The 16,035-nt window shown below is 36.8% G+C and overlaps 1 protein-coding gene across 2 annotated transcripts; it reads right to left on the minus strand.

Moving 5' to 3' along the window:
* Nucleotides 1-500: 500 nt before the first annotated feature.
* On the minus strand, nt 501-4,477 carry LOC130470379 (uncharacterized). 2 transcript variants are annotated; one of them, XM_056840457.1, is made up of 6 exons: nt 3,885-4,477; nt 3,539-3,792; nt 3,363-3,446; nt 3,204-3,287; nt 2,427-3,125; nt 501-2,345 (listed from the first exon to the last, which is right to left on the minus strand). In XM_056840457.1, exons 1-6 carry the CDS (start codon nt 4,363-4,365, stop codon nt 1,545-1,547), a joined length of 2,403 nt encoding a protein of 800 aa, XP_056696435.1. In that variant the 5' UTR covers nt 4,366-4,477; the 3' UTR covers nt 501-1,544. The 2 variants fall into 2 exon arrangements, with proteins under 2 accessions (XP_056696435.1, XP_056696438.1); XM_056840460.1 differs by lacking the exon at nt 3,363-3,446.
* Nucleotides 4,478-16,035: the final 11,558 nt, after the last annotated feature.

The raw sequence follows: 16,035 nt of genomic DNA on the forward strand, positions 1-16,035 counted from the left end.
CAAGAAAAGAGTCGAGGATGACAAAAACAAATGGTTAGAAGAGCTACCCGGAACGCTATGGTCCCTTCGGACCACTGAAAAAGAAGCTACCGGACAAACACCGTTCCACCTTGTATACGGATCCGAAGCTGTAATTCCTGTGGAAATCGGAACAGAAAGCCTGAGGATCCAGGCATACAACAGGTATGATGGGCTCCAAGGAGAAAGCAACAACCAGCTTCTATCCGAAGCTCTCGATCTACTGGATGAAGCTCGGAACGATGCAAGGACACTCAACGCAGCCTATTTGCAGAGAGTCAACAAGCATTACAACCGAAGAGTCAACGCCAGACCCCTAAAAGTCGGTGATCTAGTACTCAGAAACGCCGCCTCGGTTCAGAAAGGACGGATCCATGGCAAACTCTCAGCCACTTGGGAAGGACCATACATCATCCATTCCGAAAAAAGGCCAGGCACGTATATGCTGAAACAGTTAGATGGAACAATTCTGAAGAACCATTGGAATACCGATGTTCTCAAGAAATATTTTGTATGATCTCTGTCTGTAAACCAAGTAAGTTGTTTAATGAGAAGAGGAAAGCCATTGGCACCATGTGTTTCATTAAACTTATCTCTACATTTATTGTCCCTTTATATATATATGCAGCCTCGGATCTGATCAATCCGAGACCAAAAACAGGTTGACTTTGCCCATTCCTTGATAAAATGCAAGAAATGACCAAATCATACACTTCAGGGAACCGTCCAGAATCCTCGGATTCGCGGTACCCTAATAAAATTTGTTCGCAACAAACAGTCGCTCGAATCAAGTTATAAAACTCCGGCTCAGATCCACGGATCGCCGAAGGCATAACTAAAGAGGCAGACTAGCGATCTCTTGCCCAGGTTTCCGAACCACAAGAGATCGGAAGAACAATCCAAACCTCTGAGCAGATCGACGGATTTGAAGAGTCTGGAAACTAAAGAGTCTCTTAGCAGATCTACGGATTTGAAGAACTCGCAAAACTAAAGAGTCTCTTAGCAGATCTACGGATTTGAAGAACTCGCAAAACTAAAGAGTCTCTTAGCAGATCTACGGATTTGAAGAACTCACAAAGTCAAAGAGTCTCTTAGCAGATCTACGGATTTGAAGAACTCGCAAAACTAAAGAGTCTCTTAGCAGATCTACGGATTTAAAGAGCTCGCAAGATCAAAAGGTTTTTAGCAAGTCTACAGAAAGAGGAGCTCGAGAAATCTACGGATTTAAAGACCTAAAAATTGCGAAAGAACAAGTTGAAAAGAAGCAGCCAAGTAACAAACATTCATTTTTTATTCAATATTTGGGGGAAGTACAAACACATCGAAAACCTCAAAAATTGAAAACAAAATGAAACAAGTTAAAATCGGCAGCCATCAACAGACAATACCGGCCTACCGAAGTACTAAAGAAAGCAAAAAGAAATGAGTACAACGCAGCGCCGAGGCAAAAGGGGGAAAAGCAAGCACATATTCGGAAGTCCTCAACTGGAACCGACCGACTCTGAAGAAGACGACTGCCCGAATCCCTAACTCTTGGGAGTCTCAGAAGCGGCCCCTAGGGGAGCATCCTTCGAAGAACCCCCAGCAGTGGTATCACCTTCGGAAGTTGCCTTCTGGGCCCGAGCCTCTGCAAGAGCAGCTTGGCGTTCAGCTTCAGCTTCATCTCGATCAGCTTGGCATTCCACCAAGTGGTCCTCGGCCTGCATCCATAGAGGAACTTTCTCGTTCCAAGGGAAGTGAGGCATGTGCTTCGCAAACATGCGCCGAGCACCCAGGATGCCGTTCCAGTACTGCTCTCTACACTGATCAGCAGTGTAGAGGTTGACTCGCTCCTGCTCCAGCTTCCGAATATAGTCATCTTTTTCCCGAAGCTTCAGCCGAAGGACAGGCACCTTATCAGCTTGCTGCTGGATCAGCTCCCGATGCTGGACAAAATGGTGGAGCCTTAACTCCGCCTCTTTACGCTCCTTGTCGGCCGCTTCAAATTTAGACTTCATCTCCTGGAAGAGTCTATCTTTTTCCTCAAGTTCGCTAGCGAACTTAGCGGCCATATCCTTCTTCTCCTCAGCAAAGGAAGCGATCTTCTCAGCATCCTCTTCAACTCGGAAGATGAGCTGGCCAACCTCGGTCCCGATCTTCTCAGCAGACTCTCTAGCCTCGCGACTATAGTGAAGGTACAGCTGCTTGAGTTCCGTAAGCTCGGAGAGGAGTTGCCCAGCCTTCTGGTCCAAAATGGGAATATCACGAGCATAAGCCTCACGATATTTCCTCAGTTGTTTCTCCTCAACCGAGCTACACTCGGAAGCGAACGAAGACCAGAAAACAGCCTGGGAACGAGAGAAAGATGAGCAAAATAGGAAAAACATAAAACAAAAACACAACTCAAAGAGAAAAATCTAGCAAATTACCTCGTTCAGATAGTACTGGGCCATCATTGCCGGATTCCTCTCTTCGGCCCCAGGAACCCTCCACTGCGGGTTAGCACGAAGCAGATTCTCCCGAGCAGCCTCGGGGCCCACCAAGGATCCCACGTGAGCCAAAGGGTCCTCTCCCAAAATCGGAGCCCTGGCATATCGAGCCATCGCCTCCCTTACTTCTTCGGGGATCCGTTTTAGCGGAACATCCGAACAGGGATCAGCATGGATCAGCCTATCCAGGGCCGAGGTAGAAGTAGAACCCAAAGTTGAGTGGCGCCTCTTCCTCGTCAAACCTTGCTCGGGCTGCTCCTCCTCTCCAGCAGAGGGAACCTCCTTCTGAACCTCGGGGACCGCAGCTTCGGGGCCCGAGAGATCTATCATCTCCTTGTCTGGACTCTTCTCCCTCTCGAAGGGAAGATCAGCAGACTCCTTCTTCTCCCCAGCTACCTCAGGGACATCCGAACCAGGAACAAAATCGGCTTCAATCGCCTCCATCACCTCGGTGATATCCTGGATTTCGATCCCCAAAGCAGCAGATGGTTTAAGGGGAGAAGGGATGATATCTTCCTCGATCAGCGGCTGATCCACGGCCGGCGGTTCAGCAACCACCACACTCTTTAACTTCTGCCCTGGCAAGGGCATGAAGTGAAGAAGATTCTTAGGAGGAGGCATGACTTCCGAAACTGCTTCCTGCATAGCAAGCATTCAAAGATTAGTTTCCGAAAAGGGGAGAAACGAACTACAAAAACTCCAAGTCAGAACAAATACCTTCTCCGAGGGCTGAGAAGCCTTCGCTTTCTTCGGATGCGTGGAAGGCCTCAAAAGAGTGCTACCCTTCCTTTTGCGTTGATCCTAAAAAGGGGAGACCAAGGGTCAACGAATGTAAAAGAAGAAAAAGGAAGAAATAGAGAAAAAAGCGGGAAATACCCGGTTCCTAGATAAAGAGATATCTATCCGAGCCGGAGATGAAACCGAAGGAACGGCACGCGGCACAGCGTCAGTCCCAGGACCCTAAAAAGATGGTCCAGGACCAAGACGTTAGCCGACGGCCAACCGAAAAGAAAAAGATAAACAGAAAATCGAGCCTATAAATGAACACTCACCGGATCCGAAGTCGTCTTCAACTCAGGAAGCACAACCTTCACAGGAACAGCTTCAACAGAAGAGGCGGAATCCCACGGATCAGCTCGAACTTCGGATATCCGAGCAACCCCCAAAGGAGACAACACGTAATCCTTCAGACGAGGATTACGAGGGTTATCTTTTCCGAACTTGTACTCGGGAGCCGGGTCGTGAATAGTCTTCAAATCCAAAGAAATGCCCAACTTCTTAGGATCAATGCAGCTAAAGCCGTACTCTGCAAAAACAAAGCACAAAACATGTCAGCAAAACGAAACAGGAAAGAGGACAAACTCACTGAAAAAACGGTCTCAGCCGAAAGACACCTACCCCTGTCAAAAATCCTGCTGAGACCGGCAACAGCAAGAATGTCCTCCCTCAGAATGTAATTGAGATTCGGGAGCCAGCTAGACGGCAGTCGGTGGTTATCCTCTTGAGCCAAGAACCACTGGAGGAGGTCCACATAGTGGCGATGGTTCCGATCTGGAGCCGCCACACCCCTCATATCAGGATCAGGAGCCACGAACCACTTCGGAGGACGATAAAAGTTGGGATGCTTCGGATCCGTCGGCACACGGACGAGCAACCACTCCGTCTTCCAATTGTGGTCAGAGCTAAGGTAGGGGTACGCCGTGATGTAGTTCGGATCCCCCCTCTTTCGGGACTTCTTGTTGACAATGGTCCACCAACCATACCCATCACCCTTGGAAGCATGGTTGAGAACCAGATCGTGAAGATCCCGAAAAATAGCGACAGAGCAAGGGAAATTGACGAAGTCACACACCCATCTAAATCCGATTATGTGCCTCATAGATTTGGGTGTGAGCTGGGCCAAACTAATGTTGTACGACACCAAAACCTCGGATACGAACGGATCCAAAGGAAAGCGGAGACCATTCTCCAAATGGTGAGTATACACGGAAATGAACCCCCTCGGTGGATGAGTCACCTGAGGACGCTCTTGTTCAGGAAGCTCGCACCAGTACCCCAAGGCATGCTGAATTCCGTATAGCTCCTCGGCCTTCCGATGATAATTCCCTAACTTCGCTTCCACCAACCAGTCACCGCTGACCGATTTCTCCAACGGACCGTCGATCTGCGTGGTCTCATGCAAAATTGAGGCATACTTGCCCTTCGGATCAGCTTCCGACCAATGAACTGGAAACTCGGAGTAACGACGACGAACACCCGAAAAACCAGCTCTCTCACCAGAGGTTGCACGTTCATCTTCGGAAGCATCCCAACCAATCGAACTCTTCTCCAACGGCCTCTCCGAAGGTCGACCCCTCGAAGATTTCGGTAACCTCCCCGAAGGCACGTTCTCTCTCTCACTAGAGGAGCCAACAACGAACTTGTTTTTGCCCCTATTCTTTGCCATGGTCGCGAAATCTCGATCTAGGGTTTAGATTGAGGGGTAGAAGGAAGAACGAAGAAAAAAGGAGAACTCAGAAACAAATTACCTTTTTCCGAAGCGGAATTCGCCGATAAAGCGAACAACACAAGTTCCCGAAGTCTAAAGTTGGCCGAATTTCGTAGATCTGAAGAAGCAAATTGCACTGCGATCGCCGGAATCTAGAGAGAGAATGGGTTTGAAATAAGGAGTAAAAAGTTTAAAAGGAGCAAGGCACCCAGTATTTATAGAAAAGAGAAAGGGCGCATCAACTTCCTCAAACCCACGATCTCCATGACACAGTACAATTCCCAACACTTGTCATCAATGCAAATCATCCCTTTTCAAAAAAGAGAGGGAACTTTCGGACTTCTGACAGCTGGAAACCCACCCATTTAATTCTAAATGGACCGGGTCTGGGGGGGCATGTTGTTTGGGCTCCCAATTAATTCTCAATTGGGCCACTAAGTCCAAAGCCCAATGGCTCTAAACAACAACATCAAACCTACCAATGGCTATTCAGCCATCCATTAAGGCCCAAGGCCCAATAACAATAAGTGACCTATGGGCATTTATTATGCAAACACTATAAATAGGCCGCCAAGGCTCACACCTCAAGGTACGTCCAATTTATCGCCTTAAGACTACTCTTCTAGAGAACTTCTCTCTAGAATCCGAGCATCATTCTTACTTAGGCATCGGAGGGGCTTTCCTCGGAAACACCCCCGAGGCCAGTGACTTTGCTCTTGTGCAGGTGAATTCGGACTCCACTCATTCAAACAAGCAAGATCTTCAACACATACAAAAGGGCCTTCATTCGAAGCCCATTGTTTCCATCTTTACAACACCGGAACAGAATCTAATTAGTTAAGCATTGAAACTAACTAGTTATGCAATGAAACCAATTAGTTATGCAATGAAACTAATTAGTTATGCAATAGAACCAATTAGTTAAGCCATTAAAGTGGTCTTTTCGGTAAGACAGTCTTACACAAAAGTAGTCGTTTCTTGTAAAAGATTGTCGAATATTGCATTTGCATTTAGATTTCAGCAATAATACATACTCCCTAGTGTAATACTGTAATGTCATTATTTTTCTACAAAGTTATAGTGCATAAACTATTATAATTTCTCAGTTTTCTTTTAAAGGCGGGGTTAGGTTCGCGATTTTTAGTATGATTTATGAGTTTGGAATGGACAAAAGTAAAACCCATACCTTGTGTTTGGTTTAGAAAATGAATTTTCTAAAGTCGTACCTCAAACCCACAATATATGGGGTTTAGAGACTCATTGGGCGAGGTATGTATGATTCATACCAAACATTTAGGTATCAAATTTAAATAAAAGAAAAATATCCATTCCCGGATATAACCAAACATATTGTATTGAGAGTGAAGTTTCAACATCATATCATCTGGTTTCATTCCTAATTTCAAACCCATAACACTACACAAACCAATTTCATGAGATGACGAGAGATACGGAGTACGAGATATAAAATGTTAATAAAGTGGTTAGATATCGTGAAACGAAGGGAGTATCTATCTAACAACAAAGATAAAGACCACACCATTTTAAAATAAGCAGTAAAACAAAAGTAGGGAAGGAGATGGTAGCATATACGAATATACCTCTATGGATGAATGAATTGGGTAGGCATGAAAGTGAAATACGAGTACCTAATTAAAACTACACCACTTTCACTTTGTGTAATTGTGTTCCCTTAATTGTCCCCACTCTATAATATGTCTATCTACCCTACCCTATAATATGTGGGATAGTCTTTTAAGAAAAAGACTTAATTAATCTCAAAGTTGAAGTAGTAGTAGTAGTAGTAGTAGTAGTAGTAGTAGTGATCCAAGAACATGTGAGGATTCCCATTCTTCATTTATTATCTTTTTGTCGTATGGAGTTATGGTTTGGGTTTGATCCACAAATATTTGAAAGAAAGGTGCATGAATCAATTTCCTTAGGTGTGTATGTATGTCAGACAGTTTATTTTTTTCTTTTCTTTTTACATGGATGACTTGCAAATATGGATGGCTTGTAAACGCGGTACAAAGTACACGTGGAAAAATAAGATCTGAATATGAAACTTGTACATTAGGTGTACATGTAGTATTTTCCCGAGTAATATAAACTTTTATTTGTTTATACGGATTACGAGACAAAAACCTCATCGGTAAACTCGTTCATAACCAATTTTAAGGGAAGTTTCAATGCTTGCAATTAATACTGTTAAAAACTGACCCGACCCGAAAACCCGACCTAAACCGTAACCGACCATGATCCGAAATTTTGATAAAACAGGTAACCCGAAACCCGGTCTGTACCCGACCCGAAAAAACCGAAAACCAATTTTAACCCGACATTGTATGACCCGAACTCGAACCCGACACCCGACCGAAAAATAACCGATAACCGAACTGACCTGACTGAATAATGATCCGAACCGGATTCGAAACTCGACAATGACCTTAACCCGATTAATTATTACCACATAACATGTTATGACTTGACCTGTGAAGTAAATATTTTACGCTTGAATATTTTAAGATGACTAAATCAGATATTGGCTCGATCTTAACCCGTGTCCGAGAGTGAATCCGGCTTGAATTTTAACCGACCCAAAAATTATCCGATCCGAACTTGACCCCAAACCCGAGATTAACTGCTACAAACTCGATTCAAACCATGTCAAGTGTGGAGGGTACGTTGTCAAATGTTTGTTCAGGTGATAAAATTCGTTTAAGCAAAGTGGAAGATGTGGGAGGAGATCAGGATATGGAGGGGTTATGTGTTGTTCCACTAAGGAGTATTCTGTTGTTTCAAACATCAAAATGAACATGGAGGATTGTTCTTGCATAGGGGAAGATAGTTCTTTGAGTAATAGTGTAGATTGTTGATGAAGTAATGGAGGATGATGTTTGTTCCTCTAATTTGCAAAAGCCTAATCTAGCGGAGTCCAAATATTGATTTATTAACCGACAAATGGCGGACTCTTTCCTTTCAATTTCAAACAAGGATTACCGAAAGCTTGTTGCAGGGAAGTCTGTCTCCTATGTAAATTCAAGATTTGGTTCCCCTATGGTTATTCGTATTGTGCCTAAACCAAGGAATTTTCCACCTAAAGATGTTAAAGTTGATGATGAAGGATGGGATGAGACCCCATTCCTTTTATGAAAGAGTGTAATCAAGATGATGTTAATTGTTCATTAATGGGAGGAGTTGAAGGTTATAGGGAAGATATAGTTGGCTGTGCTTCTTTAAGCTGCCTGGAAGATAATAATACGGAGTACATGTCATGTCTTGCCAAGCTCTACAAAATATGATAACAATTCTCCATATCTCTCGTATTTCAACAAGGTCGAAGATATGCTCCAGCAGTTATTGGCAAAGAAAAGAAGTCTCGATTCCAAGAGAAGAGTGCTACTGCGAATAGGAGACTGAAGGCTTGGAAACTGTTCAGGAATGAAGAGGAAGGCTTCTACGCTTACGTTGGAGGTTTCAAATCGACCAGACAAGAGGATTATGTCTCACAGTTGTGTGAAGTCATGCCCTATATTGTGGTCTTTTAGTGTGGAGTCTAGTAGTAGTTCTAGTTCAGTTAATAGTGTGTCTTATGCTCCCCACGAATGGCTACAAGTTATGGCCCTGCTTGGCAATTGGTTGTTGGCTGGTTTACTTGGCTTGTTTGACTGGTTGTTTGTGTTGGCTTTTTATGTTGGATGTTTGACCGTAGATTGACTAAAAATGTGTTTGGTAAAGTTGACTGTTAACTACAAGATGTTTCATAAAGGCCTTGTTTGGCAAATGGCTTTTTGCTGGCTTTTTGGTTGGCTTTTGGCTGTTGGCTTTTTAATCTGGTCAAACATCCAAAAAATGTGTTTGGTAACTGGCTTTTTAGCGTACTGAAAAGCCAGCTTTTTCGCCAAAAATGAAAAGCTAGTAACACTAGCTTTTTGGAGTTGGCTTTTGGCTTTTCACTATCTAAATTACTTTTTTGTCCTTGTTTTTTACTAATTAACTAATAATTAATAATTAATAATTAATAATTAATAATTAATAATTAATAATTAATAATTAATAATTAATAATTAATAATTAATAATTAATAATTAATAATTAATAATTAATAATTAATAATTAATAATTAATAATTAATAATTAATAATTAATAATTAATAATTAATAATTAGTGATTAGTGATTATTGATTAGTGATTAGTGATTAGTGATTAGTGATTAGTGATTATTGATTAGTGATTAGTGATTAGTGATTAGTGATTAGTGATTATTGATTAGTGATTAGTGATTATTGATTATTGATTAGTAATTAGTAATTAGTAATTAATAATTAATAATTAATAATTAATAATTAGTAATTAGTAATTAATAATTAATAATTAGTAATTAATAATTAATAATTAGTAATTACTAATTAGTAATTAATAATTAGTAATTAATAATTATTAATTATTAATTATTAATTATTAATTATTAATTATTAATTATTAATTATTAATTATTAATTATTAATTAATAAATTTTTATTTTAATTAATAATTACGGAGTAATAATTAATAACTAATAATAAATAATCAATAATTAATAATTAATAATTAATAATTAATAATTAATAATTAATAATTAATAATTAATAATTAATAATTAATAATTAATAATTAATAATTAATAATTAATAATTAATAATTAATAATTAATAATTAATAATTAATAATTAATAATTAATAATTAATAATTAATAATTAATAATTAATAATTAATAATTAATAATTAATAATTAATAATTAATAATTAATAATTAATAATTAATAATTAATAATTAATAATTAATAATTTCGGAGTATTAATTAATGACTAATAACTAAAAGTGAATAATTAATTAATAATTAATCATTAATTATTAATTATTAATTATTAATTATTAATTATTAATTATTAATTATTAATCATTGATTATTTATTATTAGTTATTAATTATTACTCCGTAATTATTAATTAAAATAAAAATTTATTAATACTATTGCATAAAGTAATTTATTTTTAATTTATATTTATTTATTTGTAATTACGTTTTACTTCGTACACAATACACAGTATGTATTGAAAAATGAATAAAAGACATTAAATGTCCTTAAATGTCATTTTACATAGCTACAGCCAACAGCCAACAACTGATTTTACCAAACATATTTTTAACCAATCCATAGTCAAACAGCCAACTTGAACAGCCAGTCAAACCAGCCAAGTAAAACAGCCGACAGCCAACAGCCAACGGCCAATTGCCAAACAGGGCCAAAATGTACTTAGTAAAATGAAAAGCCAACAACCAGTGTAAAAAAGTTGTTCTTACTAGCTTTTAGATTTTGGTGGAAAAGACGACTTTTTATCCAAGAAAAACGTCAATTTACCAAACATCTATATTAGTTGTTTGACCACATGAAAAAGCCAATAGCCATAAGTCAGTGAAAAAGCCAATAAAAAGCCAATTACCAAACAAGCGCTATGTGTTCTGGACTTCTGGATAGTAGTTTTTTTCTTCTTATATTTTGCCTGTTTGTAATTCTTGTAAAAAATATAAAAAAAAAAGGTCGAGATTTGATCTCGAAAAATCAAATTGATATTTAATCTATAGGTGTGGATAGAGATGTTAATATTAGTTCATCCAACAAGTTAGCTCAACAAAATTCTACTAATAATGATATATTGTATAGAGATTCCTGAATGTGGATTGGTTGTGAACTCGGGATATTTGTTTGACTATATTTCACCATTTTTAAATTAATATAGCAGCCTAATTAATTTATTCATACTCTTTGTTTAATAATACAATTGGCATTTAGGTGTATACTTGCCATTAATCTAATTAGCTTAAAATGTTTTTTCTAATTTGTAGTTCAGAGCATATGCAATTAATTAAGTAATCTCTTTCCAGGTGCTAACCTATGCCAGCTACATCCATTTGGCAATCTTAAAACTCTGATTATTCCCTTCTGCATTCTCTATTTTATATCTAGAGATGCGACCTAATCCTTTGACTTTACTTTTCGTGATATCATTTGATGGCAAATTCTTTTGCATTCTTTTGTATTTTTCCTCACTAATTTTTTTTTATTTTTTTAAAGTTGATAGAAAATATGGTTTGATAGATTATAATTCATAAAAAATTAAAAATAAAAGAGAAAGGTGGTTTTGCTACTTTGTCTGGCCATATTTTGATCGGCTAATTTGTCTGGTCAATTATATATTTATATGATCAGATTGTCTGACAGAAAACCTAATTTACGAGACTTTTATTTTCTTATATCTAAAGTGGTGGAAGCTTTTGTTAGTTGAAAGTAAGATACAAAGTACCATTAATGTTTTCATTTCAAAGACATATTTTGTGGTAATGTTGGGTTATAGTTTTGCACAAATTAATACTTTAAACAAAACTAGGACATATTTTGTGGTAATGTTGGGTTATAGTTTTGCACTAATTAATACTTTAAACAAAACTAAATAATTCGTAGTAGAATAATGTTGCATTAATATTTTAAATGATTCATATAATACGGAATTAGAAAACCTAGCTAGTTATTTAGTGTTCAACTTGAACCTAACGTTTGGACTCGTTCACATTCAACTTAGCCCAAACATTATTTAAATTACAAAATTTATAACAAAGCTAAAATTCGTTAAGTTGCATCATTTTTATGCACGCGATGCGTGCGAATATAAGAAATAGAGTTGTGTTATTACATTTAAATCTGACATAACATGTAAAAAATATATTATAAATACGATGCGTGCAATTGTGCGAATATAAGAAACATATAAGTTAGATAGAGTCGAACGCATATAAACAAATTGATTAAAATGGTAAAAATTTATTTAAGGGGCTAAATATGATTGATCAAAATGCTTTTTTGGGCTTTTCTTATTGGGTAGGTTCAAGTTGTCATTATATTCTCTTTCAATGACCGTGGAGGGTATTTTATTAATCCAATGGGGACACCAAAAGTGAATTTACTAAAATAACCTCACATATTCGCTTATATAACAGAGATTAATGTTTTGCTTAAGTTTTGAGATCCTCAAATATTCATAATAATGTAAACATCAAGTATAGTATAGTAAAATTATTCCAAACATGTTCACGAGTTGAGTCTTTTAAGTCGAACTTAGTTATGTTTGGCTCATACGGAGTGAAAAATGTCGAGTAGAAATCGTGTTTGATGGACTTGAATTCACAGGCGGTTCTTGAGGTGTGCGGGGTGAACGACAACACATGCCCCAAATTTCAGATACAATATAATTAGTTTTGTAAGTGTTAACAAAATTGAAGTAGTGATTAAGGTGTTGTTCGGTAATACCCAAGATGTTGGGTTTAATTCTTAACAATTCCTTTTTTATTCTTTCCTCCTCTTTTTTTTTTTCCTTTTAGTTGATTAAGGGTCTTCTTTTGAATTTTTTTTTTTTTTTTGGTGTTAGCACCCGGTTCACCCTTAGGGCTAATCCGGATTCGGGACGAGTTCTGGGTGGTTAGGTTCCAGTCCCCTCCCAATTGTTGTTACGGGGGATCGAACACGGTTTCTCCTTACCAAGTTCAGCCTCAATCACCACTGAACCAACAACCAATTAGTTATTTTGAGAAATTATTTAGGGACACATAATCACGATATCATCGTAGCACCGGGCCTCGATACTGCTCGAATCCCGAGTAAGATAGCATTGTCGTCATCCCTAATTTACAATGGAGTGACTAATCTCTGGAAGACGACTTCAGCGTTGACTTACATCCGATCCCTATGTTGGAAATTTTGATACAGAATTGTCAAACCATTCTCCCAAGACTCCGCTAGTTGGCTCAAGGCAAATCATACTTTATCTAGAAACATATAATAAACAATAATTAAACATGTGATCAAAGCAATTATTCAATTGATTTACCATAAGAAATGAATTAAAACACCAACTAATCAACCATGGCTTATTTTGATTTTCAATGGCTAAATGCGAAGAATACGGGAAATAATTAGTAGATCCAATTAATTAGGCTAAACATGTTTGTTTTAGACGTTAACTTTGCTTAAGACGTGAGGAGTGGGTATTGGATAAGATATGGGCTGGCATTTGGATGATTTCATGTATGATTAATTTGTTATCATATCAAAACCTTTTTTGTGACAAGGAATATTATAGTTTTACCATAGATTAAGATAACTTTTCAGATAAGATTTTCTACAAGGATAGACTTGTTGTAAATCTTGTAATAAAACATCAATAAGTTTATCATATAGGCTAGAAATATATAACAATGTGTTGCTTCCATATCTTTTTGTTTTTTACATTTTTCTCTTTAGGTGTCCTAAAATATCCTTTATACTTCCTTTTATATTATCACGACTTAATATTCTATCAAATTTTTTGTCTAATAATTATTTTAACTAATTAAATTCATTGAGGTCTACTTCTACATTAATCTCAATTCACATTAATTAATCGTTAAAATACGTGTAAATAACAAATATAAAAAACAAAAAAGACGGAGGGAGTACCATACATACGAAGTACTTCATTCGTCTTTTAATACTCGCAACGTTTGGACTTTTGCCACTATTCATATAATCTACCTTGACTATTTTTAGTGTTTTTTATATAAGATAAAACATTGTCATGTGGATCTTGTTAGATTCGTCTCAATGTTTATTTTCAAAATATCAACTTTTTATAATTTTTGCATAAAGAGAATTTAAGATATAAATGATCAAAATTGTGCATTGGCATGCGTGAAACTAACAAAAGTTGCGAGTATTATAAGACGGAGGAAGTATCATATATTATCATACTAATATTATTGTATACTAAGTCCACCGAGAAAAATTCATCTTCTTAAAACCTAGTAAAAACTTGAAGGACGATGATATAGGTCGCAAGTTGCGACAACAAAATGTTGTCGCAATCTTACGTGTCGGCGTTTCGTTAGTACATGTAGGCACCACATAGGCTACGCATCATCAATTTTTTTTTTACTATCAATTCAATATTTTTACTATGAAAATATATAAATAAGGTAGTCGATACAAATAAGGAAACAAATATTTATTATATTTATAGTAAATATATATTTCTTTTTATCTTATAAATTACAAATTAAAAAAATAAAAATTATTATCTAATAATATATATTTGTGTAATTAAAAAAAATTCGAATTAATTTAAAAAATACACTAAATGATAATCTAATAATATATTTTATGTAAATAAAAATTCGTAATTATACATTACTTTAAAATATTATTTTAATTTTAATGATTAGGTTAGTTTTAGGGTTTTTTCATATTAAAAATGTCGTTCGTCTCTCCAGCCACACTACACAAAGTCACGAGCCAGTAGTTCTCAAGTTCATATAGAAAGGAAGAACGGCACTTTAGCAATACGTCCATTGAAGAACACTTTTAAAAATTGAAATTCACTCTTTCTATAGCTTTTTTGTGAATTTATGACTCTTAATTTCATCTTGGTGCTTTGTATTTCTGTATTTCTTGTTGTTTTTCGCTTGATTTTGAAAGTGGATTTAAAAATTAGTGTTTTTTTTGTGTGAAATTATGTCTATAAATTCCATGTGGGTCTATTAAAGTTGATGAATTTCTGCGAATTTTTGCAGTTCTTAATGTATTTTAGCTTGAATTTGAAATTGGTTTGCCTGATTATAATTTGGGTGAATGGGAAAGATGAAGGTGGATGAACAAAAGTTACAAAACCAATAATGACGAAATACTTTTCATAATATTTTATCTCCAATGCATTTGTAAATTATTGTAACACTCCGACAATTCTTTCTTTTCTAAAATAACCTTTTAATATAAAACGTAGAGAATTATCAAGGCATTATCGCCCGTGTGAAAACGTAACGGCTTATTCAGAATTTTGTAGCGGAAAACATAAAACTGACTTTAGGTTTATAAATAATCGATTACAGGTTTAGTCCCAAAAATCAACCAACGAAAATAAGGAAATATAAATAGTACGACAAGTTTAAAGTCCAATTAAACAAACCCAAGTCAACTTAGCAAATCAAAACTAAATACAAGCTCTCTATTCCCGATCCCAATGATGCAACATCTTCAAACCTGCAGATGGACAATGCTTATTGATCCTTAGAGACTGCTCACCAAAGATTGGGTCAACACAGGATCAATAAGGCATAGCCATGATCAACATGCACAAGCAAAAGCACGTAATCAGCAAAGCTGAGTACTACATACTAAATCAATAATAATCCTAACATGATTCTATTAAACGAACAACCCTAACATGATACTAATGAACACAAATAAAGGCAGACAAAACATGATAGTTTGACGACCATACTTGACCAGACTAGACTAGGCTAGACTTTTAGCAATAATATTATTTTAGTTGAAATAGACAATGGACCGAGTTGACCGTCCGACAGCCTTCACTAAGGAAGACGAGGTACGGGCGCGACTCCGTAACCTCAGAGACCTGCGATATCGAGGAACATTTGAATAAAAATAGGACACGGTGATCAATCTGGTCCGAGATAAAGGCCATGGGCTACCACCATGAACCCCAACTCCTGTTTGTCCGTCACTTTAGACGTGCACAGTCTAAAGCTATTGCTACTCAGTTTCACTTTACATGATTTACAAATTGAGACTCTGTTATGACTCAACAATCACATAAGGCATATAATCCACATTCGTTCACAACTGTTTTTATCTTAGAATTAAGTACGTGATCATAAAGGCATCAATCAAGACTCATTCCAATTTACCCAACATTTCCTTTAACCATGATCAACCCTGTATATGGGTATAAAGTTTCAACTTACTAAACAAGGTCCTCGGCCCTCATAAAGTAGTGAAAAGCTAAAAAGGGAACAACAATCAACTGATCTGAATCAACATATACAAAGTAATCTAGTGTTCCCAATCAAACATGTTTGCATCAATCATCCATACTAACATGTTATAATTCTCTTAATGCAATATAGGTTCAATACGTCCATCCAACATTATTAAACATGCAATTTCAACCTGACTAGGTTCGTCGATAATAT

This window comes from Spinacia oleracea, chromosome 1 (assembly GCF_020520425.1).
Source record: "Spinacia oleracea cultivar Varoflay chromosome 1, BTI_SOV_V1, whole genome shotgun sequence".
NCBI lineage: Eukaryota > Viridiplantae > Streptophyta > Magnoliopsida > Caryophyllales > Amaranthaceae > Spinacia > Spinacia oleracea.

Coding starts and splice junctions, on each gene's coding strand:
- LOC130470379 (XM_056840457.1), bottom strand. CDS start 4,365: ATGAGGCACATAATCGGATTTAGATGGGTGTGTGACTTCGTCAATTTC. Junction 3,793..3,884: donor CAGCAGGATTTTTGACAGGG/GTAGGTGTCTTT, acceptor TTGTTTTTGCAG/AGTACGGCTTTAGCTGCATT. Junction 2,346..2,426: donor CCCAGTACTATCTGAACGAG/GTAATTTGCTAG, acceptor TCTCGTTCCCAG/GCTGTTTTCTGGTCTTCGTT.